The sequence below is a fragment of the Leptosomus discolor genome, chromosome 1, assembly GCF_034619465.1.
Source record: "Leptosomus discolor isolate bLepDis1 chromosome 1, bLepDis1.hap2, whole genome shotgun sequence".
Lineage (NCBI taxonomy): Eukaryota > Metazoa > Chordata > Aves > Leptosomiformes > Leptosomidae > Leptosomus > Leptosomus discolor.
The window spans coordinates 144,284,955-144,309,061 of record NC_141391.1 but is presented as its reverse complement, the minus strand read 5'-3'; the positions used below and the strand labels follow the sequence as shown (position 1 = coordinate 144,309,061).

The 24,107-nt window shown below is 41.2% G+C and overlaps 2 protein-coding genes across 5 annotated transcripts in view; one reads left to right on the top strand and one right to left on the bottom strand.

Moving 5' to 3' along the window:
* Positions 1-5,173, top strand: part of IRAG2 (inositol 1,4,5-triphosphate receptor associated 2) — a 40,525-nt gene extending 35,352 nt beyond the window's left edge. Inside the window, exons 34-40 of the mRNA XM_086479053.1 lie at positions 590-737; positions 1,648-1,691; positions 2,372-2,449; positions 2,557-2,621; positions 3,030-3,131; positions 3,300-3,404; positions 4,477-5,173. Coding sequence (XP_086335179.1) covers positions 590-737; positions 1,648-1,691; positions 2,372-2,449; positions 2,557-2,621; positions 3,030-3,131; positions 3,300-3,404; positions 4,477-4,720 — 786 coding nt within the window. The 3' untranslated portion in view covers positions 4,721-5,173. The remainder of the gene's footprint in view (positions 1-589; positions 738-1,647; positions 1,692-2,371; positions 2,450-2,556; positions 2,622-3,029; positions 3,132-3,299; positions 3,405-4,476) is intronic.
* A 5-nt stretch (positions 5,174-5,178) lies between these two features.
* On the bottom strand, positions 5,179-23,473 carry DNAI7 (dynein axonemal intermediate chain 7). Of its 4 annotated transcripts, XM_086479085.1 has the most exons (14): positions 23,438-23,473; positions 22,096-22,197; positions 19,096-19,233; positions 17,029-17,175; positions 15,740-15,843; positions 13,997-14,279; positions 12,849-12,851; positions 12,105-12,207; positions 9,698-9,864; positions 8,577-8,721; positions 7,593-7,807; positions 6,738-6,905; positions 6,399-6,512; positions 5,179-5,457 (listed from the first exon to the last, which is right to left on the bottom strand). In XM_086479085.1, exons 1-14 carry the CDS (start codon positions 23,456-23,458, stop codon positions 5,182-5,184), a joined length of 1,986 nt encoding a protein of 661 aa, XP_086335211.1. In that variant the 5' UTR covers positions 23,459-23,473; the 3' UTR covers positions 5,179-5,181. The 4 variants fall into 4 exon arrangements, with proteins under 4 accessions (XP_086335211.1, XP_086335201.1, XP_009944599.2 ...); XM_086479075.1 differs by lacking the exon at positions 12,849-12,851 and having other exon boundaries at positions 9,698-9,859; positions 12,094-12,207; XM_009946297.2 differs by lacking the exon at positions 12,849-12,851 and having other exon boundaries at positions 8,577-8,717; positions 9,694-9,864.
* Positions 23,474-24,107: the final 634 nt, after the last annotated feature.

Below are 24,107 nucleotides of genomic sequence, written 5' to 3'. Positions count from 1 at the left end.
GGTCTTGATTTTAAAGCAAAAAAAAAAAAACCCTAACAAACAAAAATCCAGAAAAAAACTGCATCAGAGGGATATATACAGTAGAGAGCACAAGAATGCAACGTGGTAACAATAGTCTTGATACTCTAATGGTAACCCTGTGCCTTATGGGAAGCGCAGCTAATAAGCTAAACTTATGGAAATTTACAAAGACATGCTCAAATGTATGTGTAACTGTGCATAACACCAAAGAACAGCATGAAAATATGACTTGGCAATACTACCAAATGCGTGGTGGCAGCTGAGACTGTAGATCAGAGAAAGAGATGAGGAGGAGTCGTAAGGGCTCAGAAAATGAAGACTAATTTATTTTAGGATAGGAGTAATCACTGCAGAAATGAGACCTGTGTAACTTGGGCACATGTTGGGAGATGGGTTGTAGAGAAACTTTGAAAGGGTGGAAAAAACGAGAGGATGCTGCAACACAGTGATACAAGATGAGAGGAGAACGTTGAAGGCGGGGGGAGGGGGGTGTCTTAAACTCTGCACACGATGCAGTTGCTCAAAGAGCCGCTGCTTTTTCCTACTGCTGTTGCACTCGCTCTGTTAGGAGAGCCGTGTCAGCAAGGCTGTGGAAGTAATGATTCAACACGTGGAAAACCTGAAACGCATGTATGCAAAAGAACACGCAGAACTCGAGGAGCTGAAACAGGTCCTGCTCCAGAATGAGAGATCCTTTAGTTCTCTTGGAGATCGAGGTAACCAAGAAAAGCTGCTGCTTCTTTTGTCTTTCTAGCCCCTGCCAGACAGACCCTTATCTAGTTGAAGCTTAAGATACTAGGAGGAGGGGCTACATGACTGTATCTTCTTTCCTAAAAATAGAGGGGGGGAGGAAAAAGGCATTTTACTAACAGTATTAGAAACAACTCTCCAAAATTAGACTTGTGTGTAAACTTGTCATGAATCTTGGGGTGGGGGAAACACTGCAAATATGCAGTAATGTTCTGGCTTTTAGAAAAGTGCATTGCATGTGGTGGAGATGATAATCTCATTCCTTGTGAGCAGTAGACTTGGCTGCTCACTCATGCTGAAGCATTCCCAGCAGCTATTTCTACATAGCCGAGCTTTGACAGCTCTCTGCAGGTGCTTACCGCTTTTTTCTAAACACGAATTACAGACCCCTTAAGTGCAGGTGCTCTGAATTTGCCCCTCTAAGCAGACGGCACAGTGGTCAGGTTCTCAGGTGGTGCTGTGCACTTGTGGCTTTGCCAGAAAAGTATTAAATTCCTCTGAAAAATAGGGCGTGTAATTTAAAAACAGAAAGGGCAGCCTTGCACACTGGGAAAATCCTCGCAGGAGCCTTCTGAATCACAGGCTATTCCTTCCTGACTGTAAAAGATTGTCCTGTAACAGGACACTGTCTTGATACTAGAATAACACATTTAATGATAGCATCAGAAATTGATGTTTGTAGATGATGCGTAATGTGTGAATATTATGAACTTACCCTATGAAATAGAAAGCTTTTTCCTGAGATCTCATTTCTGCTTTCTGAGAGTACTCTGATACACTCTTCGCTTAAAACATTTACTGCAAAGTCAGACCTTTAGTTGCAAATAAAGCTCACTGCATTCCTGCAAGCCTTTCTGATGTTTGATCTCTTCACAGATGAATCTACAAACAAAAAGCTACCAAATTCTTTTAACTTTAAGGTAATAGCCCTTGCAGCCTAACATTAAACTTAAAGTGTGGTTTTAAGTGTGTGTTTGTTTCTTTGCTTTGTCATGTGCTGGTGCTCTGCTACATGCTTGACTTGGTGGCTTTGTGTCTCAGATATGGTCTGTTGTCATCAAACATGAGGATATATTTTTCAATGACCCCTACCTCCGACCCCACCAACCCAACGGAACTGCATGTGGTCCTACTTGGAAGATGAAATGCTCACAGAAGCCGAAATGGCTGTGCTCTCATGCAGTGGTTAAGAAATATTGTTCATGTGTGGTTCTCTCACTGGGGTTACAGAAGAGGGGTTTAGCATAGAAAGGTGGAAAAAAATAGACTGGAGCAATTCAAATTGACTGTAGGAACGCACGTGAGCATCATTAGGGGAATTTAGACACATCCAGCTTTGGTATTTTGCTGGAAGTGGTGTAGCCAGCCTCGCTTCGGATGCTTGAGGGGGGAAAGCAGTTAATGTGGAAAGATGCTGGTTTAAAGAATATGGTTTGGGCTGTGCTTACGACTTGGTTCTTCTTTGTGTGTCACTTCAAGCTAAGCATCGACATCTATTTTTTTTTATACAGTTTGTATAAAAACAGATGGTGTTTTTATGTGATCAGTGAGTAATCCAGTCATTCCTTGATAGAGTCAGTAATGCCTCTTATTTGTATAGCCATCATCATCCCTACGAAGAGTTAGCATTGCAACATTGCCTAGGAGTGCTGGAAATGCAGGTGTTGGGTTGCCGCTGGTAAGTAAGGGCTCCCAGGTGGTGAGGCGCTTTACCTTCTCAAAACTGGCTGGGCTGAAGCGTGGAAATGCCAACGCAGTAAGAGCGTGCGTGTCGTTCTTCTCTAGGCCCAGCTCCATGAACCTGATGGAGATGAACGGAGCGATAAATTCAACAGGAGATCGAGCAGTTGGTAAAGTTACTTGGGTTTGTCTTCGAATAGGGTTACATTTTCAACTCGAACTGTGCCTGTATTAAGCTTATGGAGCTTCTTGAAGTTTAATAACATTTAGGCTGCATCCTTCACGTTAATTTTACATGCTTCAATAGGTAAACAAGCCTTCATGACTAAATGTTACAGCTTTTTTTTCTTTTTTTAATTATCTCAACTGTCTTGCATTAGAACTAGAATATGAAAGCTAGGCAGCAGGCATTGATGGATTGGTTTTTTAAAAAAAAAACAAATCCTAATTTCAGGCAACTGATTCTGAAACTTATTTGTCTGAGGCCCACTCAAATGAGTAGGCTGCTGCTGAATTTCTAATTTCCTGCTGTATATCTGATGGGGAAATTAAGGCAAATTTTGTTTAAAATATGACAGGGGGCGACTAGGAGCAAAGCAAAATGAGAAGCGTCCTTCACTACAGCGGTTCATCAGCACGTATTCCTGGGCAGAGTACGAAGACGAACATTCTGAAACAAAGTAAGTTCAACAGCAACCTCCTCCGAGGTGTGTGCACAGGGTGGGTTAGTTTGTTTTTCATTAACTCTTTAACTGTCCTGATGGGGCCTATAAAGCCAAGCTATTGCGAGCTCTGTCAGATTGAATGCTTGATGGGAAAGCTTTGGATCTGTTGATGCTTGCTTACAGAAATGAGGAGTCGGAATCACCTGCTGAAGTACAAGAACAACCATCCAGGAAGGAAAGCGTCTCTGAAAAAGGAAAACATTCATCAAAATGGAACCTAGAGTCAGCGTAAGTCTTCTCATCTCACGGTGAGGTAAAGCAATGTTTGGGTGGTGGGCACGGGAAGAGGAAGCAAAGTTCTAGATTTGGTTTGGTTGGTTAATGCCCGCTCCTTAAACAAACCAACTGGGAATGAGCAATCTCCACCAGGGATTCATTACTAATCCAAAACAGTGAGGTGAAGAGGAGCCCTGTGCTATGATCCCACCTTTTCGGTTACTCTGTGACAGCTGTTACAGCTATGCTGATAGGTCATGCTAACACGTACTCTTGTAAAAATGATGAAGGATTTGAGGCCTATGCAAAAGTTACCAGCAGCGTTGGCACACACTGACACATGAATAGTTATCAAGACTAACTCCAGACTATTCCAGCTAATTTCTCTGAACATCTCCAGTTAAGGAAGAGAGTGCCATCCCAAACAAGTACCCCTTGGAAGCCTCTGCCTTACAGGAAAGGAGGTCTGCTGTCTCTGCAGAGAAACTCTTTATTCCATATGAATATACAATGCTAAGTCTCCACTGTGAGCGTTCTTGATCAAGGGGGAGACACAACCATTATGCTAGTGTGTAAAACCGAGAAGACAGCAGGAACAAATATATGTTGTGGTTTTTTTTCCTACTGTTTGATAAAGGATAGAGGTACCCAATGTCATGAGAGGTCTAGGTTTTGGATAGTCAGTGAGGGTAAAACTTCTCCCTAACCTCAAGGAAGGCACCAAAGCCCCAGAAAACCATAAAACCTAAGGCCAGCACTTTCAGTGCTTTCTACAAGCAAGGTTTCTTGATGATCTGCAAGGCAGCTTTTGCAAATCCTCTTCAGAAGCATTGTGTGGTACAGGGAGCAGAGGTGGACTTACGAGTTGGGTCAGACACCTAAACAGCTTACCAAGGACTTGCTTACTGAGGCCTGCGCTTTAAGCCCCAAACGTAAGCCACCCACACTGCACACAGCTCCCAACACAGTAACAGCCTTGTCCCTTTGGGTAGCCAAGGATCTGTACATTTGTTTGTGGGGCAGGAAGAGGGCTTCCAGGCTTCAAAGAAAACTGAACCACTCTGTGACTTGCTCTTCCCTGCAGGTGCAATTTAATGTCATCGTGGGTATCCCATTTCAAGACGTCCTTTTCCAACGCTAACAAAACTCTCTGGGTTTCTGTTTCCATCCTGGTACTGCTTGCTGCTCTTACAAGCTTCCTCACCGGGCTGTCTCTTCAAAGACCAGCAGATGCAGCACCTGTAGGAACTGGGGACTCCTGGACTTCACTACAGCAACTGTTGTGGCCATATACAGGACTTCAACACAACGGACCGCCCCCAGTATAACAAAGGTTCTGACTTTTGTAGTTACACTTCCAAGTCCTGGACGACAGTGTGAGAAGCTGAGATTGTTTATTTAAGGTTACATGTTTGGGTTTGTTTTGTTGGGTTGTGGGTGTCGTTTTGGGGAGATGATTTTTTTTTTTAAGCATGACTTGAAATTGAAATTATTTTTTTTCCCCATTCTGACGAAAGTCATTTACAAGTACCTAAAAGGGTCTCAGTTCTGTTCAGGTTTACAATAAAACAGCAATTTTGAACATAGCTAACAACAAATATGACTAAGTGGTCTAGCCACAAGAGAAGAACTTATTTTTCTTTAACAAAAATAAAATGTTTGCATTTTAGTCATTGAAGCTGTTTCAATGATTTGAAAAGGATTCAAGACTAGGAAAGGATTCAAGACTTGAAATGTAACTTTATTGAAAGCTTTTGATAATAAAGTTTTAAAGGAAAGCATGCAGTATTCAAGAGTATGTTAAAACTCTTGTAGCAAGGAGCAGCTGATACACAACGTCGATAAACAGGAAGCTGGCTCTTTCCACTTTGTCAAGTGCTTCTTTCCTGGCAAAGTCCTTAAGCACATGGTAGAGCGTGGAGTGAAATTCAGAATCTTCTGCTAGCTCTTCTGAGAAAGTTTCACTGTTTTCAGTGATCTTGAGCTTTTGTGCTTTCTGACCATTAAACATATAAAGAGACCAGTCTTTGTCTTCGACAGACTCTGCTTTGAGATGCTCACTCACCTATTGCAGAAAAAATTGTGCCGTAAGATGAAGCCCCTATCACACTGACAGAGTACAAACTCTAGTATACTCATGAGTGTAACACAGAAACAAAACCAAGGCCCTGCTTCGAACCCCTAAAACAATATTAGCTCTCTGTGCCTAAAAGCCTGTGTACCAGGTACCGTATAGGCATCAAAATCTTCCATCTATTTTGTCTCTGAAAAGGCAAGGTTTGGCTACTCTGGCTGCTGCTCCTGACTCCTAGGGAGAGAGGAGCTAGGTGCCAAAGGCATCACTTTAGTTCTTGCTCTGGGGATAAATATTAGGCTAAACATTTGTACATCACATGCATTTAACTCCAGAGAGGGGAGAGCTGCTCCGCATTTCAGCAGCAGGGTATGTTCTGTACCCACAGCCACAACTGGGAGTGCAGTTCTGTCTGTATGGGAGAAGCTTTAACTAGAGGTGTTTTAGTTCACAGATAGAAACAGATCGATGCTTAAGTTGCTTATATCCCTCCTTTAGGGAACAAACGAAACCCTATATCGACACGAAGAAATTTCCAGATATTAATTATAAAAGCTGCAGATCAGATTGCTATTCAGGGGACCCTGACAGTGGGATACTTCCTGAAGAATCAGCATCCAGCTCTATCATCCCAGCCTTGCCTAAAGCCTCAACAGCTGTTTGTCACCGAGGTGTGTGCCCCATTAGAGATCTCTCAAATGCACGAGCTGTGAAGCAGCAGAGAGGCAGGCTCTGAACTTTTACTGACACACAAAGGACACTGCTAAGCAGTCAACCCCAAATCTTGAAACTGCCGCACTAAGGGCGTAGGCAGGGGTTGAAGACGACGTTTGAGATGAGCGTAACTTATGGGAGCAAATTGTTTCTGTCTGTTTAACTGGGGTAGAGGTCTAGGCTGGTTTTCTCTAGAAGTTTAGTCTAAATCCCCAAACCTTGAACACTGCTTGCTCTTGACCTGCTTCTAGATTCCACTTGCTCCGGGCAAAAGCAAAAGCAGACGCAACCAGTGCCATCTGTTGATAGGCCCTGACTTCTGCAAGGAGAGCCTGTAATCCAAAAGTACAAGTTAGAAAATATACGTATCAGTCTAATTCCCTGTGTTACACAGATGTGAGAAAAAGCCTGCTTCAACCAGAATCCACTGGCTAAGCTGGCAGAACACTTGTATGCTTGCCACCTGATTCTGCACAACAACAGGTCTTCACACAAGAGAATGTTACTTAAGTGAAAAATAGGTGGGAAAAACAACAGGAAAACCATCTTGCCCTTACCTTCTTGTTCACAGAGACATACTTGTGAGAACACTCTCCTGGGAAAATATTCACACCAGCTTTTTTCAAAACCGCTCTTAGGTCAACTGGACTTAGCCATTTTCCTGTGACATGGGAAAGCACATCCTTCTCTTCCACCACTACTGAAGACAACATACACTGATTACCCTGTTGTACAAACCAGTGAAAGCAACTTACTGGTCATGAAAGCTATTTTCTGCTTCAGGCATCAAATATTAAGATCTTTGCTGTTCTGGATATTGCATTCATGATCTGCCCCTCGGGGCTGTAAACTTCCATTCACACACGGCGAAGAAAGCCGCTTCTCCGCAGGCTTTCAGAAATGACGCTGGTCTCCTGGCCCGCGCTTATGCCCGTCACTGAGTCTTTTAAAATCACGTCTGTTACTGAACTGATTTACACGGCCATGAGCACACGGATGCGTAACTTGAACCTTTAGAAGGAACAAGTAGCCTTAGTAGTAGGTTGCTTGAAATGCTTTTCTTTCTCTTGGTGTAGTTGGGAGGAGAGAGGAACTATTTTGAAGTCTCGAGCTGGTGAAACAGTCTTGAATTCAGCAATGTAGAATTAGTATCAAAGCACTTACTGGAACTTTGCAGAACAATCATACAGAGGCCGCCTTCTAACCAGTTCACAAAAAATAAATTAAATCACCAGCAGTATCCCTTACAGTGCTTGGAAAGGAAGAGCTCCTCCCTCATTTTCACCAGTGCAGTGACGTGCAAATTGCTCTTGTGGAAGCATCCCATATTCTTCATAAAGGCCACTGCAATAATTCTATATGTTTTTTTTTTAAATCTGCAAATATTTTATTAAAAAATATATATACAGTACCTTAATTTGTATCTGAATTGTTGCAAAGACTGCAGTAACTGTAAGTAGTGCTTCATCTGTACCAGTAGGTCGCAATTCCCATGCCTGATACGGCATGTTGAGATGAGCATCCTGGAGAAGGGCTACTGTAGAAAAGGCACCCATCTCAAAGGTGACACGCTTGTCCTGAGTTTCGTATGTTACGTTGCTGATGCCGTCAGTCCGCCACTGTCGGCCTTTACAAAAGGGATGCAAAAATACAAAGCCGTATATGTAAAGCTTCTGCTTGTGATAGGTGCTGGGGAAGAACTGGTAAAGACATCCTAGGTTAACTAATGTTCACAGTTAAGATAAAATATTAGGCCCAAAATAAAGAGAATTAAAGGCAAAAACTCCCCTCATGTTAATTGTCTTTAAGTACAGGATTGGGCTAATTTTGACAGGAAAGCTTCTCCTTAACTTCAAAAGAAATACTAATACTAACTTAACTGTCATTTCTTACGTGCTATACAGCAGTCCACAAGCTTGTTCTCAAGAGTAACTTCAAACATCAAACCATTTTAATAGGTTCTACTGTCTTTCATGAACGTAAAGTCAGAGGTGTTGTATTAATCTAATAACTAAAATATCACATTTGGGTTTTAACATTTAATTTTCATATTTTAACTTAATACTAATACATGCAGTTAGGATCAAGGTGGACTTTACGTGGCTTCACCCTAGCAATACTTTATTTGTGGCATACAGTTGTACTACTGCCTGTGTATTTTTTTCCCTTCATACAAAAAAGCTACAGTAAAAAGCCTCAACAAGCAGTCCATTGTTACAGATGATACAGCAGCAAATAGAACAAAAAAAAAATGCAACAAACCTCAAATTAATTAAGACTGAAGTCCCCAAATTATTTCTGAGCTCTGAATTGGCTCTTATTTCACAGGTGGGTTCTGGAAACAGTCAAACTCAGGTATAAATTCCATTATTCAAACTTTTATCTGCAGTTCATACCTGCAGGATCCCATCGGGCTATCACAGGATCCTCAAAATACATCACGTTGTCAGAAAGCCTGAGGGTTATCTGTATTGGTGGATGTGTGGCATCTTCAGCCTCTTCTGGGGGGTATGGGTATGCCTCCAATCCAGCATCGACTAACTTTGGCAAGATGGGAACAGGACAGATAAGATTTTTATTAGAAAATGCAGTAGCCTACTGTTTGTTTTTCTTTAAGTCCACTTAATCACCTGTAGAGTTTCCTAACACACCATTTGAAATTTATTCATATTAATGGTTTCCTAACGTTGCACATTCCAGCTACAACGTTAAAGACAGTAGAAGGGTGACTACCAACAGGCCTTTGAACCCTTGATGTGCTGTTGACGGCACCCTTAAGGCAGTGCCACGCAGTAGGCATAGTCATTTTTTAACAGATTCGCAGCCTCCAAAAAATCCAAGAGCACCCGAGAGGCAAAAGCAGAGATAATTAATTCCACTTCATCCACACAGCGTCAAAGGGAAGGAAGGAGGTCACGCGTGACTGGTAATGCAGGTCCGCGTGCTCGGCTGGGAATGAAGATCCCCTGCCTCCTGGTCTGCCCGCAGTCCCGCTTTCCTAGTTAGTCTGTACGGGAATTTCACTTATTGAAGGTTTTCAGCTTCACAGTAAAAACTGTGAGGCAGCCTAGTGCTGCATCAGGCTCCACGAGTGGGAAGACTAGAGCGCATTGGCTATAGTCCTCAAATGTCTTGCAGAGCCTGGAACTGAACTGGCAATAATTTTGTTACCGCCGTTCCTTAAGTGTCCCTTCCTGACCCGAAGACCTGAGAACATCTCGCTTTGCTTTTACTATGGGCAAGAGCATTTTCCAGCACAACGGTCCGTGCCAGCCATGCTGATGAGCACTGACCGAGCACACAGCTCTCTAAGCGCAGGCTGATCTGTTGCCCCCCCGGCTGCTGCAAAAAGTCCGCCAAGTATAATTAAAAAAATGATTTGAACACTTGGTCCTTTAGTTTGCTGCTCAAGAAACCACGTGCACTGCACACCTACATGTTGACACACCTCAGGAACAGCTCTCCAAGGATGACAGGGAAGAGGTCTGCATGGGGTGCAATCGCTTTCCTCACTCACCTCCACCACACTCCAGTCCTTGATCTGTCTGACCTGCGGTGGAAGCCGCAGCGCGGCGATGTGGTACACGCCACCCACCGGCACAAACTGTTGCAAATCAACAATGTTTGAAACAGTCTCCGCCTCTTCTTTTTCATTCGGCTCTTGCTGCACCCGTGGATCCTGAACTAAAAAGAATAACAAAACAATATGAATTAACTTGGTGCTTAAACTAAGACATGGAAATTTCCCACTTATATTATTTTTTCAATTTGCACAAAAAGCCCATGTGCTTGAAGTGCTTTACACTCTGCAGCACTTCAGCACCATCTGCTGGTGTTCCCCAAATCTTCTACCAATGAACATGGGGAAAGACAGACGGTTGGGCAATGAAAGGCACTTCTTGGTTTGGTACTGAGCTTCTTAACAGATTAAGCTCTGCTCCAACTTTGTGGTCAATTCAAAATGCTTTATATAGGAATAAAGTTTTACTGACAAAATGAGTCACATCATTGTTAATCACAGAAGAATTTCACCGCTATACGATACAGTAGATTCTAGACAGGTTTAGTAAGTAAAATTGTATTGGTATGAAAAGAAATGAGAGAATAAAAAGATATGAGGCACCTACAGGTCATGCACTGAAGGTGAAAGACAGATGAAATTTATGAAGAGCAAGAGGGATTTAACACAAAACAAAATTTCAGATAACAAAGATAATTAATTCATATTTTTCTGTGCATAACTGTGTATATATTACATATATGTACGAATTTAAGTTTTAATTAATTGGAAAACGTTATTAGAAGGCATCAATGCCATAGAGAAAAATGCCTAGAAATATCTTTAAAAAAAAAGCCCCAAAGCCTACATGAAACATTGCACCAGATGTTACAGAAGGAGGACAAAGTTACCATTAGGGATCAAGAAAAAATGTCCAATACTGTAAAAACAGATACTGCGTTATGAAATTTGCTTTTAGAGAGTGAGATAATCTCCAAAAATGACAAATACCTATATAAACTGTCTTAAAGCTTTTTAAAAAACAAGTGAAAATGGTGTTTATTTTATAATGTCAGATTTAGTTGCACAGCGCGGAAGTTTTATTCTACTGTATTCACACAACAACATAACACCGTTCTGCAGTTGCACCAAGCAAAAAATTTACAGGAAGTAAAAACCATTTTACTACCAGCCACTGTGGTACTTTAACTTGCTTTTTAAAATAATAATACAAAATTATTTAAGTGTCCTCTAAACAAAACTATTCATTCTCCCAAGAGAAATTAACTTAACACTGGTACAATGAAGGTAAATCCAGAGAACTGCAGTAGTTCTTACTCTTTTCCCTGCTGTTGCATTCCTTTTTTTTTTTTTCCTCTCATCTACCTGGCTGCCTGTTTTCACTGAATTTGTGGTAACCGAGTATCCTTTCAAACTCTGTTCTGAAAAGCAGTTGAATGGGTTTGCAAGTCATTACCGTACCAGCAAAAGCATCGTTTCACAAGCCTCCTGTCCTTATCAAAGCAGATAAACAAGCTTGAAGACATGTTACACACACACACACACACACACACACACATTTCACCTAACCTTATGGTGGGGATTTTCAACGCCTTATCGAAATAAAACAGCCAATTCCTCCAAATGAAGGCCAAGTGCTTTATATTGTCTTGAAAACCACTTTGTTCGGGTGGTCTTTAGGGTCTAGTCTGACACCTGGCTGCTTGGACTGTGCTTAGTAGAAAGTGTTGTGGGGTGGGGTTTGTTTGGGGTTTTGTTTTACAAGGCAGCCGTACCGTTCAGCTGAACTATGCTGAAGAGTTCGCTGTTGTTTTAAGACAGCACTACAAGAAAACTCACCCTTATTAAACCAAAGGGCACAACACCAAAGAAATTTGTAACTTAACTTGTGTGGGACAGACAAACAGATCCCAGGATCAGGCCCTCTGTTAGCAAAGCGTACCAGCGTGTATCTCGCTTGAAGCACACGTGTGAGTACTGCTCAGTCACACCTACGCTACCCGCGTGCCCACCCTTACACCCATTTCAATCATTTTTTCTGAGGAGGACAATCTCATCAGGCAGCCTGGCAGACTGATAAAGATTGTATGTCTCACCCATAAACATACATAAACATATGCATAATAACATACAAATGTACATAAACATAAATATGTACATGAACATAAACAAGAAATAAATGAAAATAAGTGTAGGGACAAAATCCATGTTCCTATCTGTCCTATTTTCTTTCTGCATTTAACAATCATTAACAGAAATGTCAACAAAACTCAAGTGTTATCAAAACATCAATATATTTATAAACTTTGTTCCATTCACACAGAGATCTATATCACAATATTTCCATATTAAATATTTAGAATAAGTACTTTTGTAACGCTGCACATAAAAACCGACCAAATACCTTGTGATGGTATGTCCAAGATTTCTGATTTCTTCTCAGTTTCCTCCCCTGTCTCATTTATTTCTGCTATGCTATTAGTGTTTTCTTTGAATGAGATGGCACTCTACATAAAAAGCAAAAGACATTTTTCATTAGTCAGAGACAGACACAATAAAGAAGAGGGTACCGCCTCCGCCAAGGAGGCCCAAGGAGGAGGAGTACAGTCCCGCTCCTCCAGCAACATTTGCACCAATCTTGCTACAGGGTCAACGTTTTAGGAGAAATCATTTCTACCTGGCTAGCAAAAATAGCTTTGATTAAAGGCACTCTCCAACTTTGGAACTGGATACATAAATAGAGATAAACATAAAATAAATACTTCACATCCACAGCAAATTCCACCTCGAGCTCCCCGAGTACCCCACCAGCACTTAACCTTTTCAGCCGTGTGTGCACTCAAAAACTATGTTTACGCTGCCCTGACAGCCAGAAGAGCGACACAAAGAAAACTTAAGCCGATGTCGAATCCGAAGCCATACTGAACCTCTGCCGGAACCCCCACTTGCAGCCCGAGCCTGTGCCTTGCCCATGATGTTTATTCCCTTCCTCACACTGTTTTCTATTTTCAAAACATTACCCTGGATTTCCAGCCAAATTTCCAAGCCAGGTACGAATCCAGCCCTGTCATAGCAGACCCCTCTGGCAGCACAGCAGCGGGCAAACGGCAGTTCAGCGTACGAGCCATTTGTTTGGAGGCACGAGCACCTCCTGTGCCCCGGGCTGTGCCTGCCAGTGCGTGGGGAGAGCACACAACTCCTGAAACAGGGCAGAAGGTGAGGGGAAAGAAGCGTTTACGCACCTAAATGTGGGGGAACTCAAGGCGGAGCCAGACAGGAGGAGAGACTGCAGTAGCTGAGAGAAGTGGAGTCTTCAGAGGGAACAGGAAGATTCACAAAACTGAACTAAGAGAAAGACAGTAAGAGTTGGAAAATAACAAGACAAGGAATGAAATGAGGAGCTTGAATAAAGTCTGAAAAATGTGGGTGAAAACTGTCAAAAGACAAGATTTGTCACACAAAAAAAGAAAACAGGAACCAAGAAAAATGGGATTTCAGGCAGTGATTCACAACAAGGTGTCAGGGACTGAAAAGGAAAAAAAGATCATTGACCAAATGTATTAAGAAGGCATGAACCATGATGCTTTACAGTCATTTGTGCAGAGATTTTAGATAGAGAACCCAAGTCATCTATCTGCAGATGACACCAAAAGTGAAAAACCCAACCCCAGTAAGAAGAACACAAAACCAGGCAACCTGCACACCACCTAAAGCCAACATACTCCATCGTAGGGTGCCGACTAAGACAACCAGCAGCCAGAAACAGCACTGGCAAAGCCCTCTAGTGGGAAAAGCCTCAGCACACAGGCAAGGAGCAACCACGGAACTGCACAACCAACCCCTGCTGAACTCTGAATCCTCTCGTGCACGCTGTGAACTTTCCTCATACTGGATTCCCGCAGTGACTTTACGGGGCTGTCGGTTTCTCAGAAGCAGAATCCACTCATCTGGACACACAACAGATTTGTGGAAACATCTTACAATGGCACCCGACGTTCCTCACGGCTTGATCCGACTCTTGAACTGCCAGCCAAATGCCAACTCAGGCATGCCAACTGCACGGTAACTACCACACCCTGTCCAAACTTCCCTTTCTACCTTCTGCACAACAATCGTTGGTCATCCATCCTTCATTCCCTGGAGAAGGTCTATCACACAGTATTAATACAAGTTGCCTTTTTCTATAAAACATTTAAGAACCTGGTGCTCTCAGGCACAGGGCACATTAGGAAGTAGCTGGGCCTTGAGTAACAGCAGCACTGCAGAACACCCTTCCATGAGACACTTTTTACCTACCTTTCTCCCCCCAGAACACATTTCTTCTTCAGTGGGTGTGCTGGGCTCTTCTCTGCGTTTCTTTTCCTCTTCTGCTGGTTCTCCTACCTTGCCTTTTGAATGCTGAGCTGTTAACTCTTTGCTATCTAAGACTTCCCATTTCGGCATGCTCTGACACTGCAGCCAAAGCGGAGATACGTGATCGTAATGAGTATGCAATATGCGAACGGCAACACTGCTCACAGCCAGTGGCTTTGGAAGATCAAATCCATGCTGTGCATCACAAAACACGTGATTTTTGAACCTGTAAGTGACAGTTAAAAAAAGCATTCCCCAGTAAGACTGGCAGTGCTTACTTTTATATTTTTTCATAAGTATTCAAATTGATGTTTCACACTAAACGTCACCTAACCTCTCTTTTGTCGCATGGCACGGTCTAAGAAATAGAGTGGGATGTCACAATACGCTCCCTGTCTTGTGCTGACGGCTACCTGCAAGCCCCTCCAGAAAAGCTGTAACTGCATTAAGGGGATCAGGAGCTGAAAAAATAACAGTCCCGATAGGATGCCAATGAGGCAGAACCAGACAGCAGCTCTTCTACACAGGACATTCCCGGTAAAACCGACTCATTTAAGGGGCAAATCCTACACATGTGAAGGCACCAGCTGTCTGTGTTACATCAGTCTCAGTACCTTCCACATAAACCCCGAAGTGATACACAGATGTAAAGGTAATTTTGATAATCAACAGTATTACACAGCCACCGATCCTTGTGACAGTGCAGGAGACCGGCTAAGAGCAGCACAGGAGGCCAACCTGCATCCAGTCAAGTATCGAACTTGTGAACCTGGGTTCTTTCATCAGATTCAGAAGTTTCTTGCTCATTGCAAGTCCTGCCCAACTAAAACCAGAACAATTCAAATAATACCTTTGGATAAGATCAGCTGGTCACAAGTTCTAAAAATCTTCTAGTAAAGTAACATTTATTTTTTAATTCTTGGTTGAAAATGTTCAGTGCATCTCTAAGCTGGCCAAAAGGCTTTAACACTAACCCAAGGGGGCTCTTCCTGCGGGTCAGTCTGACACCACTCAGCACACAGCCTTCTTGTTATCTTGGCAAACCTCACAGCAACAGCTCCTTCATCAGGGCAAAGTCCTTTTACCAATTTATTCCTCATATTTGTGGAGTAGCAGCAGGAAGTCCACTCAAAAATCTTGTTTTGAAAAATGTATCAGTTAAATGCTAATCTAATTTAAAAAAAAAAAAAAAGTGTAGATTCAGAACCCACTATGGAGGATATTTGCATCCCAGGCTCTGGAATCTCTTATCTAACAGAGAACTGAGCACAAAGCATCATTCACCACTTTACAAGCAACTGTAACAGCTTAGAAACTGTTTAATGAATCAGCAAGAAATATTATTTCCACGGGAATTTCAATCTCTCTGTGTGAGTTTTACTGTTTTCCTTTAAAAATTGTTCTGGCAGTAGCAGGGTTCTACTGTAGCATTTTAAGAGATAAATATATATATATAAATGTGCGTGTGTATACATATATAAACCACTCCTGTTTCCTTACTAAAACCCTGATGCAACCAGTACCTTCCTTAGCACCAGGCTGGTACAACATCCATCAGCTGGGAGTCTGCAGAAGGAATGCTATTCACCATGAAACAGATTATGAGAAACAGGTTCTCGGTGTTTACTCGACTTGGGTAGGCAAGGCCAGGCCTCATTCCAAATTAAGAAGTTCAGCATGCTGTACCTTACTTTCTTCTTCAGATTGGCCCAAATACAGAAAGTAACATTTTTATCCTTTATGACCGCCTGCATGTTTCCGGTTTCAGAATCTTCATACATATTAGCTGTCTACAAAGAAAAAAAAGCTGATAAAATCATCTTTTCTTCTTATTTATACCACCTTGATTTACTCACATTTAGACTTGAATAAACAAAAAAAGACACATAGGAATAAAAATTCACCAGAGCAAGTTCAGGTATGTTGTACTTATGTACTACAACGTGACAGATATAAACTCCAATCTCTTTGTTAAAATTTCAGCTATGTTCTTTTTCTTCCTCTGACTTCATCAATTCTGTCAGTCAAATACTGCCAGATATGGGATCTTACATTATCCCCTTCAACGGTACTGCCTGTCTCCCTTAAGCATGTGCCCTCAAAAGTACTTCTCAGTACAAGTTTAAAAAAAGAAAAGGACTTACTGAGTCCTTTCCTGAGTGCACTCCTATCCCCTAGTCAGTGCACAGATTACTTGATTATTTTATAGTTTTGTCAATATAAAACTTGTGAAATGATAATTAGATTAGGAGTTTAATCCTAAACTCAGTAAAAAGACAATCAAGAATTTAACATTCCTTAATTTGCAGAGGGTTCTGACTGTGAACATACAACTGGTTCGCTATTTCCTTTACTCCTTTTCCTTTTTTTGTTTCCTCTAGCAATATTCTTTCTCTAAACAAACTTACACATATGATTAATATATAATTAAAACAGCAAGCAAGATCACTATCTATACACACAACCCAGAACACTGATTCCTAAGTACTGATTCCCAAACATTTTCTTGTTTAAATACTCTTTACTCTTCCCAAGATCTTAGTTTAAAAAATATTTGTCATATGAACTTGTATCAAAAACTATGTACAAGCTAACCTTATGACCTGTTTTTCACATTTGCAATTTTTTATACAGTATATAGCTGTAATTTGAATCACTGAGACAAAACAGGAAACAAATTTCACACAACGCCCCTTGTTTTCTCAAAATCTCACGGAATTTCACAATACTTTAATCTTAAATGTCGTAATGATGGGAATTTCCACTGTAAAGCTAAGATTTGCAGGGGTTTTGAAGAAATACAAGTCTGGTATCTGCTATATGCATGATTTGGAAACTCAAATACTAAATTTGGAAACTGAAACACTAAACTCTGACAATTTAAGAACAAACAAAACCAACCAGCCCAAGACACTTGTAGCTAACCCTACGTGCGTTGCGCGTATTACAGCTTCGAAGCAGTAAATCTTACTTACCTTAAGCAGGTGTTCTGTTGCTCCGTTGTACTTCTGATGAAGCAGATTCTGCAATTCCAGAATAGATTCCTGGTACTGGACTGTTTCTTTTTCTGTTATCTCACTTGGTGGTGTGTCCAATAAAAGAAACTGCAGCTTCTCAATTAACTAGAAGACATTATATGTGGGAAAATAATCTTTGACACCACCCTTAACACACCGTGTGTTTTGTCATAAAAAATGAGGCAAACTTCCTTCCTTTATCCCTAAACACATCTTGGTCACCAAAATAATATCTTTCTATTGTTTCTCTAGAATGCCAAGCCAGCATTACCAGACAGACAGTCAACCATGCATAGTGCTGGAAATTCCAGGGTCAAGTCTGCCTTCCTTCGTTCCTCCAGTCTAATTCCTTCACTCCTTAACCTGTGGGCTGTGAAATCTTAGCTTGTGAAACAGACCATTTATTGAACCGGTTTGGTCCTATGAAGAAACCTTTTGGTCAAAAGTTAGTTTTAATGAAAAGCTTACAGCTTTATTTTGGAACCATATTTTCAATAGTAATAATAATCTCAACTATGAAATCTTGGAAAACCAAAAATAATAGGAAGACATACAGCAACTACATTTCAGTTCTCAGAACAATCCTTATTGTGAAGTTTGGAACTCTGTCGTAACGTTGCTCTCTTCCACTACATGCTAATTTCTTAACATCTAAATGCTTGTATAGAACTAAAAAATCCCTAGCTGGCCAAAGTGACAGGCAGCGCTGAGATGATGGAAGGATGAGATGGTATTTTATGCCTCCCGTCCAGACTTGCCAGACTCTTCTTCCTCTTAGCTTGTGGAATCTCAGCGCTGCTGCTCGTTAAAGGTGAGGCAAAGCAGCAGCAGAATTGTAACTACCGCTGTCTCTTTCATGTCGCAGCTTTAACACGGTCTGCCTCAACAGTGAGGTGGTCCCTGCCACTGAGAACTGCTGATCTCCATGATCTCATAGTTCAGTGTTTAACAGTTTCATCCGAAAACATGCAGAACAGGAAAGAAATGCTCAAGTGTTTTAGACCAAGAGAAGACAGACAATCTTTTTGACATCACATCACATTTCCAGGAGGGGCGAAACAAAAACGCCTACCTTCTAGTTCTCCATAGCACTCTACTGAGCATACAGTGCGAGGCAGTATATGGTTACAGGGCCTGAAGCAGCTGCAACTGCTTCAGCGTCGGACGGGAAACACACAGCGGGGTGGAGGGGAGTGTGTTTGTGGGAACGATGTGAGCGCAGGGAGGAGAGGGGAGAGAAGGAACAGAAGCGGGCAATTGCCAGGCTTCCTGCTTGGGTGGCAGCGTGGAAGAGAAAGGGAGGAGTTATCTGTTGAAATTCTTGGAAAGGACCAGGACATTCCCCGCTGGCTCAGAAAAAGGCAGTACGTGGAAGGCAAAAATCGCAGCACCCAGCAAGCACTGCAAGATCAGAAACCTGACACTCGGAACCAAACCAGCCCACTGAAAATCGCGTTGCACAGGCGACTCTCCCTCCCAATTTCTGGAAGACCCCTTTTAACTTTCTGGAAAACACTATCAAGTTAGCATAAATGAAAATAAAATCCTAACTTTACAGAGCAGCCACAAATTGCTTAAAATTGCTTCACAAGCCATCAGTAGTTGGTGACTTGTATTTTGGGAACTGCTCTTACATGATACTTTACTGGTTGTAAGTGTTACACAATAAGGCTGCTGTCCACTGAGGCATCTGTGTATGACTTGAGATTACATGTTCTGGCTCAAGATGATTTAAAATGTACATAGCAGGGAAGACAGACGTCGGAATACTCGAGCTTAGTGTAGAAACATTACAGACAAATCTCTTAAATGCACTGCATATTTAAAGTCAATAGTCATCTTCTTCAGAGTTAACAATAAATCTGTAATTTAAAAAATGTAAAAACTGAAGAAAAACATCTGAGTTTTGAAGGTTATAGCCAATCTCAGCCATTTGGCTTGAAAAAAAAAAAAAGGGAGGTGGAGGGGGCTGTTAAGGATACGTTCTGGTAAGCTTAAACTGAAAAATACCATTTTAACACTTACATTTAGCACCTGTTCTCCTTTCTCCATCACAAGTTGAATGTCCTCATTTTGATCTTCACGCCATAAGCTCATGAAAGTATTTATTTCCTGCAGTACAGTTGGGTCAGGACTTCCATCACAACTGAGGTAATGCTCCCACTACAGGAAATGTTCAAAGAAAAGCAGATACAGGCAAGTGGCGCAAATGACTACCATTATTACAAGGAAAAGGAGGATCCTGAAAGACAAATATATTACAGTGATACATTCACACCTGCATCTCAACAGGACTGTAACACCACCTGGCTTATCAGTAGGCCAGAAAAAATGGTTTACTTCGATACTAATGTGTTAAGATATTTCTGCCCACCCAACATTTGCTGTTTATACTGACTCATTTATCAGTGGTTTCTGTTCTGCTAGGCAGAGCTTGCATGTCTACAAAAGCAATGAACTCAGTACCCGCCACAACGAGGGGCTGAAAGAATAAACGGCTGAGAACATAAATGAGGAACGGGTGCAGGCAGAAGACGCAGACGGTTCTCAAACCAGCGACTGCCAACAAAACTGAAAATCCCTACACTGGCAATAAAGCTGCTGAAGAGCTACTTCAACATGTTGATTCCTCCTTTCTCTGCCTCTGAAGGAGATTTCCTCCTCCTTACCAGGACCAGTTCAGCTGTTACAGAAACCTCTGGTGGGAATGTGAAATCCTAGATTTATTTTTCTTAATAATTTTATTTTCAAATCAGTTATTGGTCAACCTTACAGGTGGGGGAAGAAAAAAAAATCAGCGACAGGCTAAACTCACTTAACTCTATCCACAGGCATAACATTGGCTCATGGGATCAATTTATCACCTATAATGTAATTTTTTTCATCCATACAGCAAGATATTAAGGAAACATTGCCTCCCTGTTTACTGTGAAGATTAATAACACCATGTTACTGCAGGTTTACATTACCATGTAAAATGGATCTTTTAAAGTGAAAGCGCTTGTATAATTGCATTTCCAACCACTTCCATAACCATTTCCACAGACTTCAAAAAGAACAATAATAGGTGAGTACTCAGTGCACCGGAAACTCCTCTATAAGAGATTGATCGGTCTTCACCAATTAAAACATTCAGTTTCTTTTTTTTTTTACATCTTTGCACCTAAATAAGCGCTTCAGTTTCATCATCATGAAAACACATCCTTAAAAATAACAGCACTTGTTCTCTGAGAGAAAGGATAAATTTCATGATAATTTGTAAGTGTATCTGTTAATCTGAAGTGAAATTGTTCAGAAACAGACATGAAAACTCAGCATTTGGTACTATATAGATTTCTTTTGCCCTAAATAGTCTTAACAGCAGACTAATACAAACCCTGTTTTTTCCCATAATCTAACAGTATTTTAGATGAAGATTTCTTTTTAAAATAATAGTACTATTTTGCCATTACTTTTCAAAAGAAAAGAAAATCCTATGTTTCTCCTTCCAAGAAATACTCTTCAGAAACACCCAGAAACAACAACTGTCCCCTTTCCAAATAGCCAACAGATTCTCTTGTTCACAAGGATAATGAAGTCAGAGCTCATCATCAACTGAAAAAAGTAACAAAAATCATCATCATAAGGCATCAAGGCGTGACCACGCAGTTATCACGCTGCACCCGTGTGGCAACGAAGGCTGAGGGGCCCACGGGGCTACGCTGGGAAGAGTGTAACCAGCCAGCCTAGGGCTGTCCCCTCTGCAGGGCTCCTGAGGCCACACCTGCAGTGCTGCACCCAGTTTGGTAGACTGCAGGGTCCAGGGGAGGGACATTAAGAAGGTTAGGCTACTGGAGAAAACGACCCACGAGGAAAGGCTGAGCTTTGTTAGTCTGGAGAGGACTAACGAATGCAATCTAACGGTACGTAGAGAGGGGTTACAGAGGAGAGAGAGGCAAACTTTCCTCAGAGGCACACGGGGATGATGTGTCATAACAACTAGGCAATGATCACAAGTTGTAATGAGGGAAACACCAACTGGATTTAAAGAACAATTGTTACAATGAGAGTGGTAAAGCAGTCAAAAATACTGCAGTATCCCCATCCTCAGAAATTTTCAAAACCCGGCTGAGAACCTTGATCTAACTTCAGAGTTTGCACTGCTTTGTGCAGGAGGCTGAACTATACGAATGTCAGAAGTCCCTTCTAACATGATTTATCCTACAATTCTAAATTTGTTCTGCAGAGGCTTTATAAAGGATTAAGCGATACACAAGACAAAGAGAAAATCCTTGTGGCCACAAGTCTATTTAACCTTACCTGGAACCAAACTGACAAAATCTCATCCCAGACTGTTACTGAATGATGTTTCTGCAAGACGGATTCACAAAAGTGAAACGTTCTACTAGACTATTTCCATATCTTACCATTTAAAATTTACCTTTACAGGCATATAGTACTATTGGTGACGATTCAGGCACCATGTCTGTCACCCTAAACTGCAGACATTAACTCTGAGCTGCATTTTCACATTTTTCCAGCCTGATAGCTGACCCAGGTTTGTGCTGTGCCTGTCAAAGATTTGGCCAACCTCTCTCCAAATGATGACCTGTGATATTGATGAACCACTGGAACAACTGACTCAAATTCTACAAACACATTTTTAATCCCTGGTAGAGCTTTTTTTATAGAATGTTTAAAAGTAGAATGAATTAAACAAATAGAAAACGAAGGACAAATACCAGAACACCTGAAATTACAAGTCCTCTTGACTGCTGGGGTAAGCTGTGGGGCTGTAATACTCTGATCAGCCAGACAGGCTTCCCTTTGCCCATGCTTTTTTCCTGTGTACACCAAAGCACAGAAGAGCGAGGAGCGTGAGCATGGCCAGTTACTACCTTGAGACAGAACCTGAAATGCAGTCAGAGCACACACCTAAGTTCCAGAAAAGGAAGCATTCCTGGATCCCGTAATGGAGACACAGCCTAAAGTCTCTTCATTGTCGAACCGCCACGACAGTGGGCAGAATTTGGAAAGAAAGGTTACCTTTGCATATGCTCTACAAGCTGTTTTCCACTGTTGCGCAGACAAAAATTTCTGTTCCAGGGAATGAAGTTCTGCTAGTTCAGACTCCCTTCGTTCGTGATCCTGTTCAAACACATATATCAAACAGCGGGGCTAAATATTTACTTCTTACAATTATTTCATATCAAAGAAAAAAAAAAAGGGATATTTGAACAAGTGATCATTTAAACAAATCCAAACACTGATAACTTGTTTTTTTATGAAACATTCAATTGAGAAGACTGCAGCAGTTCACAATATGTTATTGTCATCACATTAGTTGCTGAGCCATATGATAAACATAATGTGTCGTATGATTGTAACCTCTCACTTGAACTGTTTCCATATCATCATCCTGGAACCACCTCTAATGAGAGCTGCTAAAAAATGTAAGCATATGTTGGAAAAATGTGTGCAAGATGATTTTATTTTTTTTCTTTATAACTTCTATTTTAAATTCCTCTTCTCCCTACAGAGGGGAAAAATATGCAGCGAAGCACAAGAGGCACAGGCAAGAGGGACTTTTTTCTGGGGGGGGAGAAAGAAGAGGGAAAAAAAAAGAATTTTTTTTGTGGTAAATCTGCTTCTTTCTTTCTTTTTTTTTTTTTGAAAACACAAAAGTATTTAGATATTACCCATCAGTTTTTGTTTTGAATTCTCAGAATAATAAACACACATATTCAAATACATGTACACACACACACATACATATACACACACAGATGCATGGACACAAATCAATGCATCTGACCTAACATGTAATAAGCACTTCTAGAATTTACACCAAAATCTTCCTGCCACAACCGTACCAAATGTAATTGTGGGGAACACAAAAAAATACATCCAATTGAAAGTATAGTGGAAATGGAAAAAAATTTAAAAAAAGAACTATTAATTGAAACTGGAGTATCACATATCCCAACAGTTAATGTATTAAACCACAGCGTCTTTATGTATCAAAACCAGGGAAGACTAACTCATCTCAGGAAATTTTTCTAATCCAAAGCCAAATATTGGCTTAGTGAAAGAATACTATTGAAAAAAATTCAGCACCATCTCTCTCGACTTTACGTCTATGGCATTTTACTCAATCACTAATCCAGCTCACTACCTTCTCAACTTGCAGGATCTTAGACAAGAGTGTCTTTCAGTGGCTTAATTTTAATCTAGTGATGCTAGAAAATATCCTCTACATTGTTCCTAACACTAGGGACATTAGGAAATTCCTTTCCATTCTCACACTAAATTAATAATGTTTTATAGACCTTGTCACAAGTTTAGAACAGGATTAGAATTTTTCAGTAGCTATTGAGTATGAACTAACTTTTGCCTCAAGCTTTTCCATCTGCTCTTGTTCAATTCTCTCCTTTTCAAGTCTTGCTGCTTCTTCTTGTTGAGCTTTCAGTCGGGCTTCCTCTGAAGATTAGGAAATACATCAAGAGCAGAATTATACTTTGCTTAACAAAACCAAGTTATTTTGTTATTAGCTGTAATGATAAAACAGCCATAATAATGAGCAACATAAAGTTGTACCTTATATTGCCCAGAAACCTTCCAAATGAGCCAAATTAATGTGAATCACAGTACTAAAACAATCTATGGCACCACCCCTATCAGTCGGTGACAATACAAGTGGAGATGAGGATCAGCAAGTCCTCTTCTTCCCTTCAGAAAGAGCAGCAGGCGTGCCCTCTCCCTTTATCTACAGCTTGAACAGGCCCAGGTTCTTAATCCAATGACCATGGTGAAACTGCCTGACTGCCTCTGTCCCAAGTTACTCTTCTCCTTTCCTACAACCTTCACTGGGTACCTCAGTCTTCCAGCTATTTCTTCACTGAAATCTTCTTCAGGATCAGGTACTGCTGATAGCAGTTTTAGCTTTTCTTTGCTGCCATAGGGACTAGAGCGGATGTGAAAAGTAAGATTGATTTCAGCCTCTAAGCCTACACCTTAAGCTAGCACAGCCTGTGTATCAATCCAAGATGCTCCCAAAC